The sequence below is a fragment of the Hypanus sabinus genome, chromosome 1 (genome assembly GCF_030144855.1).
Source record: "Hypanus sabinus isolate sHypSab1 chromosome 1, sHypSab1.hap1, whole genome shotgun sequence".
NCBI classification, from domain to species: domain Eukaryota; kingdom Metazoa; phylum Chordata; class Chondrichthyes; order Myliobatiformes; family Dasyatidae; genus Hypanus; species Hypanus sabinus.
In genome coordinates this window covers 156,242,273-156,261,532 of record NC_082706.1, presented here as the reverse complement: position 1 = coordinate 156,261,532, position 19,260 = coordinate 156,242,273, and the positions used below count along the sequence as shown (strand labels likewise).

General features: G+C 38.9%; 1 protein-coding gene across 1 annotated transcript; it reads left to right on the top strand.

Moving 5' to 3' along the window:
* The first annotated feature begins 778 nt into the window (after positions 1-778).
* On the top strand, positions 779-17,202 carry LOC132399323 (myosin regulatory light chain 2, smooth muscle minor isoform). Its single transcript, XM_059979574.1, has 4 exons — positions 779-923; positions 12,183-12,384; positions 12,856-13,017; positions 16,269-17,202. The coding sequence occupies exons 2-4, from the start codon at positions 12,201-12,203 to the stop codon at positions 16,439-16,441; spliced, it is 519 nt and encodes a 172-aa protein (XP_059835557.1). The 5' UTR covers positions 779-923; positions 12,183-12,200; the 3' UTR covers positions 16,442-17,202.
* The last annotated feature ends 2,058 nt before the right edge of the window (positions 17,203-19,260 follow it).

The following is a 19,260-nucleotide window of genomic DNA, read 5'->3' as shown; positions in this document are numbered from 1 at the left end:
CTCTAGGTAGAGTGAGAAGTCTTAAGTTTAGGTTGTTAATTGTGAAAATTCACGTAACTCTCATAATTCTATGGATTCATAATTCCAGGTATTCATTGATTTATTACCAGTTACTCAGGTTTATACTGTTTATGGAATTATCCCTACCTCTCTAATCTTTCATCAGTAAAACCCTTCCAAGATTTCAGCTTTTCTCCAGTTTTGGTTTCTTATCTCTCCAATACTGCAGTCAGCAGTTTTTTTTAATTTCATAAAATATTTCAGTTAAGGCCCATGTGATGCTCTTACAATTCCAAACAATGCTGTTGCTATTGTGTACTACGCCTTTTGAGTTATTTTCCTCTTCGAGTTTAATTGCCTAGCAAGGGCTTTAGTTTCAGATCGATTCGGCAAACTCTGGTCCACCAAGAGACGGAACTGGAACCAACGCAGGCGTTGCTCACAACCCGACCCGGCCCGGCCCGGCCTAGGTGACGGCGGAGCGGCCAGGCCGCACGACGCGCAGGAAGCCCACGTTCCATCGCCTAATAAGGGAACATCTCGAGCTCCACCGCGCGCGCCCGACGCTATTGGAATGCAGGGCGGCGCGTCATCGGCTGTACCATTTAGGTCCACCAGAATAAAGATAGTACCACCGTCGTTTGTTAAAGGAAAAAAAAACAGCAGCCATAACGGGGAGGTGTTAAATCAGAGCATAAAAATATACGATACAGCCCATGTTCCTCAATATAAAACGGCTTACGGTACTCCAGAGTGAAATTAAAGCGGTGCGTGGAAGTGATATCCCCCTCCAGTGATTACCGGAAGCAGCCGAAGGCATTTCCGGCGGTTGGGCCCGGTTCTGTGGTTATCGGGGAAGTGGGGCGGCGGCAGTGTCGGTTGACTGCAGGAGTTGGAGTCTTAGTTCTTCGTGAGCTTGTCGGGTAAGGAAATTCATCCTTTAACCCCCGTCCCAGGTGTGTGAGAAATAGCCGTTGCAATCCTCGCGGTGGAAGTGAGTCTGGGTTCGGAGGACAAAGTTTGGGGAAAGCGGCCGCCGCCCATCGGTTCCCGGCTTCGGCCCTAGTCCGTGGTTAAATCCATGAGTAAAGATAAACTGTTACCAAAACTGAACACTGTGTGCTTTGCAGAAAAAAAAACACAAGTTAACTTAGGTCCGGCAACATCTACAGGCTGTTGTGCTGCCAATGGAGGATTTACTCATTTGAAAATGTTGATTTTTAACTTAAAGCGTTGTTTTCACCGTTGAGATGCGTGCAATTTGTTAGTGCACCTCTTTTGCAAAAAGGGTAGAAGAGAATGGTTAAAGGTTGTAAGTACTGTTGAGAGGTGGTACGTTTTGATACATAAAGTTGAAGGTGTGATCATATATGCCAGGAAACAATTACTAAGCCTTAGCATTGTTAAGTTTGAATTAACTGATCTTTTTAAATTCACTCCTATTAAATTGGTAGTCAAAATTCCATCTCTTAAGTTTACTTAAAAATATTTGCAAAAAGAAAACACCAACTTCTACGAAACTTATTTTTTTTGCATGTAATCGATCAGGAATCTGCCACACTTTTCCACAGGAGACTGTTTTAATTCCTGTTTTTTTTTCCAGTTTGTGCCTGTTTAAATTTCACTGACTTGTTAATAACCCTCAGAAAATTGTCATTTCGTTACGTTTTAAGTTTCTGCGAATCCTGAGAATCTGCTTTTGAGAAAATGGCGTAGCTCACTTTCTGCTTCTAAATCTGCAGGTGGTGAGTGGTTAAATAGTACAACATAGAATCATTGCAACTTATGTTTTTCAACTTGTAGTAACTTTGCCATCAGTTTATAAACAAGTATTGAAGTTAGCAAGGTAGTCCCATATTTTGTTCTGTGCTGAGTTGGGTGGGGAAAGTAAGTGTTTTGACCTTTGATTACAAGCTGCATTAACTCAAGTCAAAAGAAAAAGTATTGTAAAGAGTAAAATACCAGAGGATGGTTTGGGCTTCTTTTACAATGTGCTCAATATTCAGCGTCTTGAAGAAAAGAGAAGTTGGTCTTCTTAACTGACACTTTTTTTTTAGGCTGTTCAAAATTATACTTCTACTTCCATGTTTTTAATATTGACATTGATCAATTGCAATACATGCAAAAAATAGTATAAGTTGCTGTTTTCTTTTTGCAAATAGTTTTAACTGGACTTGCAAATTTGACCACCATTGAACCTGAAAGAATCAGCTTATTCAACTAACTATTAACATTGCTAAGGTTTAGTAATTGTTTCAGAATATGCTCTAAGCTGAAAGAGGATGAGTATCTATGGTTCTAGTGCTCCTGAAGGTACTGCTGTTACTGTTCTGGAAGAGATGTAATGATTTTTTTGAGAGGGCTTTGAACAGTTAAAATGGCTGGTTTTTCCAAGAAAGATTTGGTGAGTAATGAGTGCAGAGTGTAAAATAGCTATAGAAGGAGACACACTGGTAACTGGCTAAGCTGCTGAGTACATTCCTGAAGAGAAATGCAGTGCTTTGAGGAAAGAGCAAACAAGGGCACACATAGTTGACAGCATGACTAGTATTGCTGCTTTAGGTTGGAGTTGAGATTGCATGACGGGTCTGAATTTGAATGGGAGTTTTATTGAGTTAACTAAACCACATTTAGCTTGAATGTGAGGAATGAAAAGTTATTAAAAAGACCAAACTTTGGATTAATGTTTTCATCATATGGGTGAATTCTGAATAGCATCACTCAGTCACCTGGCCTGACGGTCAACTTTGGTGTAGAAGTCAAAATATGCAGGAGTTTCAGATGTATTTGCATGTGAGCTTTTCTGCCCCAGAACCTACTGTCAAGTTTTTCTTTTATGTCTCTGCCCTCTAGTCTTCAACCCTTCTGCCAAATAAAACAGCTTCCCACCACCCACTTGTCCTAACATCTCAATTTATACACTGTCATCAAACTTCCCCTTGACCTTCTAATTAATCTACCCTTATAATTAAAGTCTCTTGTTACTAGGATTTATTCTTGTGAATCATTTGTGAACCCTTTGTTGTCTTGACAGCCTTCCTATGATGTCTCAATCAGAATTAAACACTATGCTGGCTGGAGCTTGACCAGTGTTTTCATAAATGTTCATCTTAAATTTATTTTTTAATGCTCTGTATTGTATTTAAATTGAGAGGAAGTTCTTGGTAAATGGGTTAAAGTGACTATTAACTTCAGGTTTGTAAATGTGGGTGTCAGGATTGAACTTCTCAGACGTGTAGAAAGGTTGTGAATGATTTGACTGCGTAATTGACTATGTCCACACCGCCCTTGTGCAAAGACATACTGTGTAAATTTTCTTTGAGCAGTTTTTCATTTGGGTTCTGTTCTTGAAATAGTTATATCTGAATCTGAAAAGCACAATGTCTTTCCTTGCACAGTACATGCTGAAGCCTGTTTGTTTATTTTTTTAAAATGAGTCATAGTCCAGCACTTGTTTTGGAAAGTGATTCTTGTATTCACACTTAAGCTGTAACTGAAGTTAAGGGATGCTCTTGGCCCTTTGACCTTTTTTAAATCAGTAAGTAATTTAATTTTTAATAATAGAAATTTGCAGTTGTTCATCCTTGGTTAAACCTTTTCAGCCATAAATGAGAACAAAAAGCAAAGCCAACAACGATGTTTCAGTGGCTGCATTGCTCTTTAGAATGCCCAGAAGTAGTTGCACACTACATCAACTTTGGAGAGCAAAGTAACTGGAAGATGTAGCAGCTTCTGAAAATTTAATATGGCAAATTTATTTCAAAATCTTTACCATCGTTTGCAACATACTGCAAGTTGAATTATTGCTTTGGAAACTTGGTAGCACAAGTCTTGTCTGAGAATGCTGCACTGTCTGGTATGTTGCACTCTGCCTACTATTAAGTGAATAAAGGGATTCAAGGCAATATTTCAAATATTATGGACCTTTCGCTGATTTAAAGGTGAATTTATATTCCTCCATCTCAATGAAATGATATAATTAATCACTGTCACTGCTGCTTGTGGGAGTCTGTTGGACATGTGTTGATCACGGCATTGTTTTATTACAAAGGAGTGATAGCATTTAAAACTAGTTTTGGGTAAAGCATATTGGGAGGTTTGTTCACAAAAGATGCACAAATTCAAGTCTACTGCAAATGTTCTGTGCACTTTCATTAAAGGACATCATGAATTACACAAAGCAATTGAGCTTTGTAGTTAATTACATCGTGATGTAGCTTTTTGTTGTTGAAACTGGTAAGCCTCTCCAAATATGTAAAGGCATGTACTTAATGCAATTATCATAGATAACTCTGAAATGGTGGTGTTAAATTTCTTCACTTTTGCGATTTCCTACAGATGTACCATACAGATACATACCATACATAACCATAGTCGAGCTTGCAATTTTTCCCTAATTTTTTGAAAGCGAAGTTGTGAATCTTCAAACCAGGCGAGGTCTTCAAAGTTAGTGGTGGGGCTCAGTAAGGCAGTTTGTTTTGATGACTGCCATTTCAAGATTCAAAAACTTTATTGTCATTTGAACTGTACATCAGCTCTGCAGGGCAGAATGAGACAGCGTTTCCTAGGAGCAGTGCAATCATAACATGACAAATGCAACACTAAATAATAAACATAACAATAAATAGTAAAACACAACAGCCACATGTCAGTTAAAAACAAGTTGTAAGTGTCCAAAGCAGAGTCAGGTAGAGCAGCTGTTTAGCAGTCTGACTGCCTGTGGGAGGAATTATGGAGCAATTCAAAATTCCCAAGAAGATGAATTCAGATTGAAGGGTTAAAAGGCTGCAGAGTATGATACTGCCCAGTAATAAGAATTTATGAAGCAACAAATATTTTAAAATGTATGAGAATTTTAAAATGGAGGCTTTGTTTAAAGGGTATAATATTGGCCAGAAAGTGGGTGAATTGTCTTGATTTGACCTTAAATTGTAAGAGTTCAACTTGCTTGATCACTTGAGATTGCTGGTATTGTATCAGGCTATGAGCTGATCAGAAGCATTTTTTGAAAATTATTCACTGAAAATATTAGGAACATTTCTTGAGTACTTAAGTTTTTGTTTTCTAGGATGGGAGCTTTGGTGAAGCCATTGGTTAATTTTATTTACCTAAAAGATGATAATGGACTGTGGTATTGAAATTTTGGAATTCTTGTGATAGTGGTTTCATGTGATAGCAGCTACATATTCAGAATTTGTACTTAATGTAGAAATACTGTTATTGTCCAAGTTAAAGCAATGAGACCTTAAATGTGAAAGTGTTGCTTTTAATACTTAAGCAGAAATTGGAGAAGCAATGGAAATAGACTTAATGGGTTGCTTCAGTGGCCAAATTGTTCTGATATCAGAGTTCATTTTAGTGGGGGTGCAGATCAACCAGATGACTGCAGTTAGATTCACTATTAAATCTGACTACATCCAGACAACTGGTGAGTGTTCTATTTCAATATAGCCATGATAGGTCAATGTGGCTCATCACACCTTTCATAGATTCTGTCTATTGGCCACATGTCAAAAGAGTTCACAAATGGTGCTACTGGATAGGGTGAAGTGGTGAGATAATACTTATTCATTGCCTGGTGTAGTGTTCTGATTGGTATCTGCAGTTGTTAGCTGAACCTGATCATTCATGTTTGAGTTGTGAATAAGACGAGCAATATTTTATTGATTTAACAATACAGCACAGCCCTTTGAGTCATACCAACAACCCCTGACAAACCAGATTAATTCGATTACAAGCCAGGTTACAATGACCAGTTAATCTACTTGGTACATGTTTAGACTGTGAGAGGAAACCAGAGCACCTGGAGGAAACACATCCATTCTATGGAGGAGACGTATAGAGAACATTGAAATTGAACTCGCGCATACACACACCCAGCATTGCTGACTAGACTTGCATGTATACATTTGTCATCTGAATGGAAATACGTGATCCATTGATTTGGAATCCTCATTTTTGTCTCCTGCTCACATTTGTATTTTCTCCACTGTTAAAATGGTTACAAAATTAGTTCTTGGCCTTTTTACGATTGTCATTACCCAAGTCTCTCAGTCTAATAATGCTTCACACTGGTTAAGTTCTAACACAGACCCAAAGAGCAGATTTTCTTTAAGTTCTAACACAGACCCAAAGAGCAGATTTTCTTTAAATGGAAATGACACAACTGCAGTGAAAATTATATTTAATAGGGAAAATTAATGAAAATAACTGATCTAATTTGGACCGAAATTCTAACTCTGTATTTTTTTATATAGAAAGATGTTGAAAGGAGAGTAGAAGAATAGAGGTTCCATGTAGTGCCAGTCAACCACTCCTTTTTTTGGAAGTTTCTGTGGCCAAATCTCATAATATCCAATGGTTAATTTCACTTTGGCTGGGGGATAAATTTTAATTAACAGTGTTGCTTGCCTGCTCAAACACACAAGCTTGGAATCTATTCTGATATCAATGAGTCATTGCACTCTCTTCCAAGAACATGAACCATCACTGAAACATTTTCTTGTAGGATTAAGGTCAGTTCATATCAGTGAAGATCAAGGAACTTCATAAATATGTAGTGTCACATGTTTGCTTTCTCTCTCTCCCCCCCCCCCCCCCCCCGTCCTTGAGACATGACAAATGCTTGATGTCTGGGAAATCTGTCAAACTTAACAAATGTTCCATTGGTGAGCTATGATGTGATATACTTTATGCAATTATGCAAGTATTTCTAACTTGTCTTCTAGGATAGCTGGCTAACAAGTTAGGAGTACAACAAATTTATATTTCATTTTGAGTTTTTATATCAGCTAAGACAACACCATTGTTAAAAAGCAACGTGAAAATTTACTTATAGACATAACAGAATTAGGCTGTTCTGCCATTCAAATTTGCTCTGCCATTTAATCATGGCTGATATAGTTTTCCCCTCAATCTTATTCTCTCCTTCTCCCTGTAAACCCTTTTATCCTCAATCCGGAACCTATCAACCTCTGGTTTATATCTACCAGATATACCCTATAAATTTGCCTCTACAGCTGTCCAGCAATGAATGTCATAGCCATCTCTCTAAAATCCCTCCCCATCTCTCCTATAAAGGGTCATATCTTCTATTGAGGCTGTGCCCTCTGCTCTTGAATTCTCACACTCATGGAAACTTCCACGAGGATGTCACGGTAGCATTGTAGTTAGTATGATGCTATTACAGCTCGTGGCATCAAGAGTTCAGTTCTGTCATCCTCTAAGAAAGTTTGTCCATTCTTCCTCTGGCTGCTCTGTTTTCCTCCCACGGTCCAAAGATGTATCACTTAGTCTGTTGGTCATTATAAATGTTCTGTGATTAGGCTGGAATTAAATTGGTGAGGTGCTTTTTTGGGGAGGGAGGGGCTGATAGGGCCAGAAGGACCTGTTACATGTATCTCTAAAACAAAAAAAAAAATCCTCTGCTCATCCTTTCTAAGGATTTAAATACTCACTAGGTTTCAATTAGATTCCCCAAGTTATTCTATCAGAATCCGGCTTAGTATTGCTGGCATATGTTGTGAAATTTGTTTTTGTGGTAGCATTACATAATTTTTTAAAAACAATAACTTACAATAAGAAATTTATATAAATTAAGTAGTGCAAAAGGAGAACAAAATATGTAGTGAGATAGTGTTCATTAGCCATTCAGAAATCTGATTTTGGGGTGGGGGGGGTGGTGGAGAAGAACCTGAAATGTTGACTGTCTTCAGACTCTTGTACCACCACCTTCATGGGAGCAATGAGAAGAGGGCATATGATGGAAGTCCTTAATGATAGATGCTGGCTTCTTGAACCGCTGTTTTTTTGAAGGTGTACTCTGTACTGGAGTGGTGAGTGCTGGCAGAGTTAACAACTTTCTGCAGCTTTCTCTGATCTTTTGCAATGGCCCGTCCCCTACAGTGATGCAGCCAGTTAGAATGCGCTCCATCGTACACCTGTAGAAATTTGCAAGTCTTTGGTGACATAAGTCTTCTCAACTCCTAGTAAAATACAGCTGTCACTAAACTTCAGCAAGTACAAGCCTAGAGCCATCAAGAACTTTTATTCCTGCAGTCAGCCATACTTGTAAACTTACTCTGGGCCATTTCCAATGCCAGCATATTCTTTCTCAGATATAGAACTCAAATCAGCTCTCAGTACTCCAAATGAAGTCTGACCAATGTCTCAGTATTGTCTTTGCCTTTATGTTCTAATCCTCTAGAAATGAATGTAGTCAGCTTCTGATTTCATTTACCTGTGTCAATTGCTAAATTCAGTGTCTTGAATTTATTTAGTTTGGTTTGTCTTGCATATTCTGTTTCCTGTCTTTCCGAAAAAGTATTCGCCTGGAATGCAGTCCAATAACAAACATTAGAAAATCTAGATGCTGGAACTGCAAGCAACACACACAAAATGCTGGAAGAACTCAGCATGCCCAGCAATATCTATCGAAAACAGTACAGTTGATATTTTGTGTTGGGTCCCTTGGCAAATGTCAACTGTACTCTTTTCCATAGATACTTCCTGGGCTGCTGAGTTCCTCCAGCATTTTATGTGTTCCCTGGAATGTAAGGCACTTAAAAAGCATAAACATTAAACTAATGGAAGGTAGTACAATTAAAATATAGATTTAATTGATTGGAATAGTTTCAGTTTTTCTGCTAGTGTGAATCTTACTGTGAAGAAACTGAGTGTATGCATCCTTTTAGGTTTGATCTAGAAAATCAACTAAAGTAGGTCAGTATTTTTAAGATCACATAACAAATTTGAATGCTTGCTCTAAACATTGTGTTGGTATCATTCATGCCCTGAATGCCCAGTAGCTCAGTTATACCAAGCTATGTGTTCTCCCCTGAGACAGAAATATTGTCATGAGATCTTCAAATACAGTTTATTCTTCCTATTCTAGCCAGTGTCTGTCTATTAATTAAATCAAAGTTATTAGCCCCACTTTCTGACATATGCAAATTAACATTTGAAATGTTGAACTGTAAAATTCTGGGACCACTTGAAGATGTGAAAGTTTCAATTGTAAACAGTTCTTTCTCTTATTCTTAAAGAAAATTGTCACAAACTTGTTCAGTATCCAATTACTTAAATCATAATCTTTTTTGTTAATGATGCAACCCACAAGGCTTAAATGTTTGAGAAATCATCGCCAAGATCTTCAAAAGCTATTTTGTTCTTGTGCTTTAATCTGTTGTGCAGTAACCTGTTTTCATGATATAGTTGAGCATTATTCAAAATTGTGTAGGGAAAAAATGGAAGTACATCATTCTGACTCTTGCCTTCATTCACCTGAATATCATCCCCCTCAGTTTGATCCACCTATCACCCAGCACATCTTGCTCCACCCCTTCTCCCCACCTTTTACACTGATCGTATTCTCTTTCCAGTCCTGATTGGTGGGTCTCATTCTAAAGCATTGTTAATTTCTCTCCATTGATGCTGCCTGACCAGCTGAGTTCCTCCAGGATTTTGTGTGCTAGAATTGCCACTAAAGATATCAGTTCCTTAAGAGTATTTTTGGGTTATCACTAAGCATGGTATCCTTTTCCTGTAGAAAAGCATATGTGGTTTAAAATCTGCCCTGGCATATTTTCTTTCTGTCATGGGGTCCTCTGAATTAAAGTAGATAGTTTCCCAGAACTACTTTTCATTAGATCTCTGGGAAGGGGATTTGGGTGGGTATCAAAGATTCATTTATTAATGTATGCTTTGTACAACTCTTGAGATTCATCTTCTCCAGATAGCCACGAAACAAAGTAAAACATTGAAGTCAGTTCAAAGAGAAACAGCAACCCCATCCCCTCTCACACAAAATCTAAGGCAACATGATCATTGGCCCCTCTCCCCCCCCTCCCCCAAATTCTCTTACCCTGCACAAAAATGAGAAAGGATGGGTGAAAGCACAGAATATAGAAACCATTAGACTGGAAAAAATCTATAGTCCAAATCCATAAATAAAGAATCACGATAACGTCCTCCGACATCATTGAAAGAGAAAGACGATGCACAAACAGAGTCCTAACTCCTACTCTGGCAGTAGAGTGATTTCATCAGTGATCAAAATATGGTTAGTGCTGAATTCTTGCTCACCTTCCACACTCGCCTTGACATTGTAGTCTTCCTTGAAGCTTTAAACTGTGAATAATGAATGCTTTAACCAGCCAAATTAAGTTGAACATTGGCTTGTGCTCCATCTTGGAACTTACTTCATCTCAATGCCTTAAGGATTCAAGCCCACGTTCACTTCCTGGAATATTCTCAGAAACAGGAAAACACTGGATCAGTCAATCAATCTCTAAACTGTAAATCACAGGCTCTAACAGTTCAAGAAACACACTTAAGATGGAAAGCAGACTTCAAAGCAAGTTTAATTCTGCTTTGCTACTTGCAGTAGTTAGAGTTGGATTTTTTCTGCCACTTTTTTGATGCTTCTGAAACAACATTTAGGGTTGATAAATCTTCCAACAGCTTAAGCATGTAATAAAATAGCTGCTTGTGTGATGTATCACAATTGTGGTACAACTTTTAATGCTTGTATGCTACCTAAAACTGAATCAAGTGCTGGCTTGATGGATGCTGCTACTAAGCATGTGCCTGCGGAACAGAACCTACTCCCATTTGGATTAGCAGGGCAGCACTGAGAATGATGTTTTTTGATTTCTCAAATGCCTTCAGTACCATACAACCCTTGTTGCTGGGGGAAGTCTCCGTTCAGTGCTGGTTGGCACTTCTTTTGTATCCTGGATAATGGACTACCTGACTGGCAGAACACAGTTTGTGCAGCTTCAGAACTGTGTCAGACATGGCTCTAAGCATAACAGGAAACTGTATTGGCCCCCTTCCTGTTTACCCTGTATATCTGGGACTTTAGATACAACACTGCGTCATATCTTCTGCAGAAATTCTCTGACTCAGCAATAGTTCGGTGTATAAAGGGAGGACAGAAGGATGAATACAGGTCCCTGTAGGACTTTGTCAAATAGTGCAAGCTGCAGCTCAACATCAGTAAGATAGTGATGGACTTTAGGAAGACTAATCCTGCATTGCTCCCTGTTATTATTGATGACGGGGACCTACAATTATCTGGGAGTGCACCTGGATGACAGACTTGAGTGGAACACCAACATAGAGACTGTTTACAAGAAGGGCTAGAGTCGACTCTGCTTCATGAGGGGACAGGTCCTTTGGCATATGCAGGTCTCCTCTTCACATGTTCTACCATTCTGTTGTTGCCAGTATAATCTTCTATGCACAGGTGTGCTGGGGCACTGGCATCAACACATGTGATGCCAACCGGCTCAAACTGATCAGAAAGGCTAGCTCTGTATTAGGAACTGGATGTGCTGGAGGCTGTGGTAGAACAAAGGATCCCATGGAAATTCATGGCAATTCTGGACAGTGTTTCTCACCCTTTGCATGCCATCTTGGCCAAACAAAGATGCATTATTCGTAATAGACTAAGACAATTGCATTGCTCTGAAGAGCACTATATGAGGTCATTCTTACCCTTGGCTAGTGGGCTCTATAATGGTGCAGCTTGTAGTCTGGGAAGTGATGCGCCTCTCCTTTTAAACTGCTTGAAGTAACTTTTTATTCTAATATTTGTATATTTGTGCATTTGCAATGTTACTGTGACACTAATTTCCTTTGTGGTCAGTAAAGAATCTATCTGCTTCATTACACTTAATTTTATCAGCTTTAGAGCAGGTAAAGCATGAGAACTATTTAAGTATCCTTTTTGCAATCTTTGGGACTCTCCTTCAAAGCAAATTCTGTCTTGTGTAACAGTCGTAAAAATCAGGCAATGTGTTTATTTTAATGCTTCTCTATTTACTGCCAAGAGCATTTGAATAGCTAATAGGCCATAAAATCTTGAGAGTAGCTGATCCATTCAAGTATCTGGATCTGCATCACAGAACTAACGTGGCTCTACATTACCACCAACTGTTTTGTTTTTGGAGTCTGCAGCATTTTTGAACTCCATTATTTAAAGACACCTAGGCTAGAAATATGTTTAGAGGTTTTCTGGCTCTATATTAACTGAATCCAGTGTTAAACTGAAAAATACTATCAATAAATCTAGTTCTGAAAGAATCCATCTGTTTGGAATTTGGTGCCTATTTTGTATTCTTTGAGAGGTTTGTCGTTGATCTTCAGAACTGTATAATCTCATCTGTTTCTCTCCCTAGATACAATACACAGTCACCATGTCAAGCAAAAAAGCCAAGGGAAAGACCACCAAGAAGCGCCCTCAGCGCGCAACTTCCAATGTATTTGCTATGTTTGATCAGTCACAGATTCAAGAATTCAAGGAGGCCTTCAACATGATTGATCAGAATCGTGATGGCTTTATTGATAAAGAGGATTTACATGACATGTTGGCTTCTCTTGGTAATTTTAACATTTTCCTTTGTAATTATTTTGCCATTTTGTTGGAGTTAACTCAAGATAACTGAATAATTGTTTACTCATTTTAAAACTATCTGTTCGGTTGCCAACTGGATTGCTTCATTCCTTAACAAGAATTAGTTCACATCTCTTGTTTTGTAATGTTCTTTATTTCCCCTTTTTGTGAAAATATTGCATCCAGCTAGAGTCCTAAACATTAAATGCAGAGAGCTCAAGTTTAATATTTCCAGTAGCTAACTGAAATGGACCAATTGGAAGATTCAGTGGTGTTATAATTCTATTTGAAGAATTGAAAAGAAAGCTTGGTCTCTTTAGCAAGTAATATTTTCCAATGCTTGAATGCTATGTGCAGTCTGAATTTATTCCTCTGACACATTGTGATTTCCATTAGGATATCATTATGAATATACTGCTTTTATGACAAGTGCAACTCAATATATAAATCTTTTGCAGGGAAGAACCCAACTGATGAGTACCTAGAAGCAATGATGAATGAAGCCCCAGGGCCCATCAATTTCACCATGTTTTTGACAATGTTTGGTGAAAAACTCAATGGAACAGATCCTGAAGATGTAATCAGAAATGCTTTTGCCTGCTTTGATGAAGAAGGAACAGGTAATTAGGAAAACCTTTGAGGCACTGCTACCTTGCCCTTCGTGACTGGCAGAATTGTTCCTGTGCCTTCACAGTTGCAAGTTGCCACAGATGCATCCATTTGAAGTAGACATGGGAGGTGTCAGAAACCCAGATCCCTACATAATTCCCAGTACATCTGGGAAGCACGTTGTTTTGCATGTGTTTCTCTTAAGGCAAGTTTCCTGACACCCACTTGAGTACTGAATTTTTTGAAGCACTTTGAAGTGCAAAATAAACTTATTATCAAAGTCTGTGTATGTCACCAAATACAACCCTGACATTCATGTGGACATGCACATTAAATCCAAGAAACACAATAGAATCAAAGAAAGATTACACCCAACAGGATGGACAACTAATGTGTGAAGGATAGCAATGTGTGCAAATACAAATGAGAAAATAAATATTGAGAATGTAAGTTACAGAGCCCTTGAAAATGAGTCCATACATTGAGTGGCTGAAGAATTGGAGCGGAGGGTAGGGATTCAGATTTCTGGATAATTGGAACTACTTCTGAGGTAGATGTGACCAAAAGGGACAGGTTGCACTTGAATCTGGGGGGGGGGTGGGGAGTGGAGGGGGCAATATTATTGCAGGACATTTACTAGAGCTGTTGGGCGTGGTTTAAACTAATATTGCATGAGGATGGGAACCAGTATGATAGAGCTAAGGATGTGCCAGCAGGTTTACATGTGGATGATGGGTGTAACATGAAAGTTAGGAAGGACAAGCCAATGATTAGATACAAGTGCAGACAGCAAAAGTACCACGGAAGCAAAGTTCAAAAGAGTGAAGAATGCAGGACTGAAGGTACTGTATTTAAATACACATAGCATTCGGTATAAGGTGGACAAACATGTGGCGCAATTAGAGATTGGTTGGTATGATGTTGTGGGCATCACTAAGTCATGGCTGAAAGAAAGCTATAGTTCTGAGCTTAACATCAAAGAATATACTTTGTATCGAAAGGACAGGCAGGAAGGCATAGGTGGTGGTGTGGCTTTCTTGGTCAGAGATGGAATTATGTCTTCAGATAGAATTAACAGTCAGAGAATATTGAATCTCGCATTAGGATTAGGGTTAACCCTAACACTAATGCGAGTTGAACTGCAAGGGTTTAAAAAAACTATTATGGGAATCATATAGGCCTCCAAACAAGATGAGAGGTTGAGTTTGCAAAGGGAGGTAGAAAAGGCATGTAATAGGTAATGTCACAATTGTAATGGGGGATTTCAATATTCAAGGGAATTGGGGAAAATCAGGTTGGTGTGAGATCGCAAGAGGAAATTTGTTGAATACCTGCAAAATGGCTTTTTAGTGCAACTTGTGCTTGAGCCTACTAGGGGAATGGCCATCTTGGATTGAGTGTTGTATAATGACCTGGATCTTGTGAGGGGACTCAGTGTAAAGGAACTCTTGGGAGGCAGTGATCGTAATATGATTGAATTTGTGAAGAAGAGGCATGAGGGAGGAGCTTGCCATATGAACTGGAGGTGACAGAAGAGCAGTGGCTGAAGTTCCTGGGAATAGTTCACAAGGTGCAGGATATGCATATCCCACACAAGTATTTGTTCTCAAATGGCAGGGGTAGACAACCGTGGGGTTAAGGACTGCATAAAAGCCAAGGAAAGGGCATATAAGATAGCAAAAGTGAGTGGGAAGTTGGATGATTGGGAAACTTAAGTTCCAACAAGTCAACTAAAAAGCTATAAGAAGGGAAAAAATGAAATGATGGCAAACAAGCCAATAATATAAAGCAAGATACTAAATGTTCTTTTTAGTTACATGAAGTGTAAAGAGGTAAGAGTTGATGTTGGACTGCTGGAAAATGATGCCGGTGAGGTAGTAATGGGGGACAGAAATGGCACAAATACTAAATGCATCAGTCTTCACTGTGAAAGACAAGCAGTGTGTCAAAGGTCTGTGGGTGTCATGGCGCAAGAGTGAATGCCATTGCTATTACAAAGGAAAAAATGCTAGGCAACTTCAAAGGTCTTAGGTGGATAAGTCATCTGGACCAGATGGGCTGCATCCTAAGAGTCCTGAGAGAGGTTGCTAAAGAGATTTCTGATGTATCAGTCATGATCTTTCAAGAATCATTTGATTCTGCCATGATCTCAGGACTCGATTGCAAATGTCACTCTACTCTTTTAAGAAGGAAGGAAAGAAGACAAAAGAAAGGAAATTATAGGCCAGTTAGCCAGGCCAGTGGTTGGGAAATTGTTGGAAACCATTAAGGGTGAGGTTTCAGGGTACTTGGAAACTAATGATAAAATAAGTCAGTCAGCATGGTTTCTGTGAAGGTGAAACCTTGCCTGACAAGGAAGTGACAAGCTAGGTGGACGAAGGAGAAGTAGTGTGTGTCATTCACTTGGTTTTTCTGAAGGCATTTGATGAGGTGCCACACAAGGCTGCTTAACAAAACAAAATCCTGTGGTATTACAGGAAAGATACTGGTGTGGATAGAGGAATGGCTGATGGGCAGGGAATCGTGAGTGGGAATAAAAGGGGCCTTTTCTGGTTGGCTGCCAGTGATTAGTGCTGTTCCTCGGGTCCCAATACTGATCCCTCTACTTTTCACATTGTTAATGGTTTAGATAATTGAACTGCTGGCTTTGAGGCAAGGTTGGCAGAAGGTACGAAGATGGGTGGAGGAGTAGGTAGTGTTGAGGAAGCAATGTGATTGCAGCAGAATAATGGACAAAAAGTGGCAGATGGAATACAGTGTTGGGAAATGTATGATGCATTTTGGTAAAAGGAACAATAGTGCAGACATTATATAAATGGGGGGAACGTTCAAACATCAGAGCCAAATTTTAGATGCGTCACACTGCTGTTCATGGAGCATCTGGCCTTGGTAGAAGTGATGTGTAATAATTGGGAGAAGGTAAGGATATTGAAATAAATTTTAGATTTATTTGTGGATTTCTGTTCATAATTTCCTAGAAAATCTTAATTCACCCACTCCTCCTTTCTCAAATATCTGAATAAGGAAATGGGTAACATTTCCCATACCCATACTTTGTAAATGTTATTTTTGTACTGTGCTCCTAGAAGCAATGTGAATACCTTGAGTTTTTTTTTGTTTGAAGAAGCTGACTCTTGGGGTGCTTAGTGTTGTCTCTGAGGTTAAAAACGTATGAGCATCTATGAAGGCATTTTGCAAGTTATGCTAATTGTGTTCTAATGAAAAACCAATTTGCTTTTTATTGTTGCAAATACTTTTACAGGTTATATCCAGGAAGACTACCTGAGAGATCTGCTGACAACAATGGGAGATCGATTTACTGATGAGGAAGTTGATGAACTTTTCCGTGAAGCACCAATTGACAGCAAGAGCAACTTCAACTATATTGAGTTTACCCGTATACTGAAACATGGTGCTAAAGACAAAGATGACTAAAGAAGTCTAAAGCTTCTATTCATTCTTTTGGCAAAATTTACATCTATTGGATTATATTGCATGCCTTCCAAAATACTGCTTTTCTCATATTTATATTTTTCCAGTCATGTTGGCACACTTTGCACATGTTTGGAGTAAGTGCAAGATAGGTGGCAGGGAACAAAGTATAAAAGTGGATCATAAATGAAATGCCTTTTCTGAAACTTATTTTTAAACTAAAATCTTTTAAAATTGTCATCTTAGTGTGGTTTGCAGTACAATAGGAAGGGAAAATGTACCACACTCAGTATAATCTGATCAAAGTAGTTCAGTTCAAAAAGAAAACTACTCTTAGATTAATTTAAGATTATGTCCTATAAAATGCAGCTTTTTGTATTGGAGATAATGGTATAATGGTGAGAGCACTCAATGTGCAAGTTTGAGTATGTTGTCTTATTTAGTTTAGATGGCTCCTCTTAAAGCTAAATTTGCTGAAAAGTCATCTAATCAGTCTGGTATTTTGCAATATTTGATTGCTGTAAAGCTTAGAGTGGAATCTATAGCTTGGTATTATGAAAAATTTATCCAAAGGACAAAACTTCGATTTAATGTTCAGATTTTATTCCGGTTTTTTTTCTGTTCTATCTTAAGTAGTACCAAGAGTCCTGTGTGATGCTGATTGGTGTAGAATTGTTTTGCCTTATTCTTGATTGTACTTCCTGTTCAGATTTATGTCCTTGTCAAATATCTGACTTGAAAATAAAAGAGGAAAATGCACTAAATGTGTGTTTAAATTATTTGAATGGTATAGCTGATAAAGATTAGAATCATCCTTCAATAAAATACTATCCAGATACAATTAGGCATGGATTTGGTGTGATCATGCATTTTCCAAGCATTAATTTCTCAGTCAAATTCCTAAATCATGTGCAATTTGCTTGATCGCAGCTGAGATTTGATAAATCTCAATTGATTCAGACAGCATGCACCTGTAAAGCAAAACCATCAAAGTGCTTGCACGGTAGTTAAGATTTTAGAACTGACTATTTAAACCTGGGTCTCAAAAATGAATTTGGAGAGGTACTTGGAAAATAATTTGAAAGAATTGGCACTGATTGCTCAGTACTGTACTTAAAACAGGACAAACAAAATTGATATGAGTTGACTTTGTTCCATGGTAATACTGTTTTAACACTGATTCAGCAGCTTTAAAACTCCTGAATTAATTCCTAAATTCACTCTTATATTTTCATTAAAAACAACCCAATGGTTTATCGGAAAGGATGTATGGTACTTAGAACCTGCCACTGCTAACTGATCACTATCTATATTTCATGCTACCTAAATGGGCATTGTAGATTTTTGCTTGTATGTTCAGCAGAAATGTGGCATGCTTAAGAGTATAGTGCAGAATCAGGTCATTTTACCACATCTAATCCAAGCATGCTTGAAAAAGTTTAAAATATATTTGTGAAGCCCACTCATGGTTTCAGCCTTGGAAACTGAATGCAAGATTGTACCCTTCACATACAATTTCCAAATTTATCTCTACTGAAAGTGGCTTGGAAACAATACCACTTTAAAACTCTCCAAAATGTACATTGTAGAAGTGGGCAAAAAAAAATCATAGATGAGAAAATCTGCAAATGCTGGAAATCCAAAACACAATACTGGAGGAACTCAGCAGGCCAGGCAGCATCTATGGTAAAGAGTATAGTTGACATTTCGGGCCAAGACCCTTCATCAGGACTAGAAGAGAAAAAGAGTTGGAGTAAGAAGGTGGGGAAGGGGAGGAAGAAACACAAGGTGAAAGATGGAACTGGGAAAGTGGAGGGGTGATGTAAAGAGCTGGGAAGTTAATAGGTAAAAGATAATGGGGCTGAAGAATGGGATTTGATAGGAGAGGACAGAGCCATGGAAGAAAGAAAAGGAAGAGTAGCACAAGAGGGAAGTGATGGGCAGGTAAGGAGATGAGTGGGGGAAGGGCCTTACTGTAAGTTCAATAGTTTGATGTTCATGCCTTCAGGTTGGAGGCTACCCAGGCAGAATTTTGATGTGGCTCCTCCAACTTGAGCATAGCCTCATCAAGGAGGCCATAGACCTACATGTTGGAATAGGAAGTGGCTACTCAGAGATCCCTCTTTTTCTGGCAGGTTAAGTGTAAGTGCCTGGTGAAGTGGTCTCCCAATATACAGGCAGCCACACTGGGAGCACGGAACACAGTATATAACACCAACAGACTCTCTGGCGAAGATGTTGCCTCACTTAGAAGGACTATTTAGGGCCCTTAATGGTGGTAAGGGAGGAGGTGTAGGGGCATGTGTAGCACTCGTTCTGCTTGCAAGGACAAATGCCTGGAGGGAGATAAGTGGGGAAGGATGAATGGACAAGCATATGGAGCGATCCCTGCGGAAAGCAGAAAGTGGAGGAAGGGAAATATCTGGTTGGTGGGATTCCATTGGAGATGGTGGAAGTTACAGAGAATTATGTGCTGAATGCAGAGGGTGGTGGGGTGTTAGGTAAGTACAAGAGGAACTCGATCCCTGATAGGTGGCAGGAGGATGGAGTGAGGGCAGACGTGCGAAAGGGAAGAGGTACATTTCAGGACGGTGTTTGGTGAAGGAAGGGAAGCCACTTTCTATGAAGAAGGACATCTCCTTAGTTCTAGTATGAACAGCCTCATCCTGAGAGCAGATGCAATGGAGACAAAGGTATTGAGAGAAGGGGATGGTATTTTTACAAGTCACAGGGTTAAGGAGGTATCGTTCAAGTAGGTGTGGGAATCAGTGGGTTTATAATAGACATCAGTAGGTAAACTGTCTCTGGAGACATAGAAAAGA

Bases quoted from the DNA above. Each gene is read 5' to 3' on its own strand.
- LOC132399323 (XM_059979574.1), top strand. From the start codon at position 12,201: ATGTCAAGCAAAAAAGCCAAGGGAAAGACCACCAAGAAGCGCCCTCAG. The intron at 12,385-12,855 runs GTAATTTTAACA...AATCTTTTGCAG, and splicing joins TGACATGTTGGCTTCTCTTG to GGAAGAACCCAACTGATGAG. The intron at 13,018-16,268 runs GTAATTAGGAAA...ATACTTTTACAG, and splicing joins CTTTGATGAAGAAGGAACAG to GTTATATCCAGGAAGACTAC.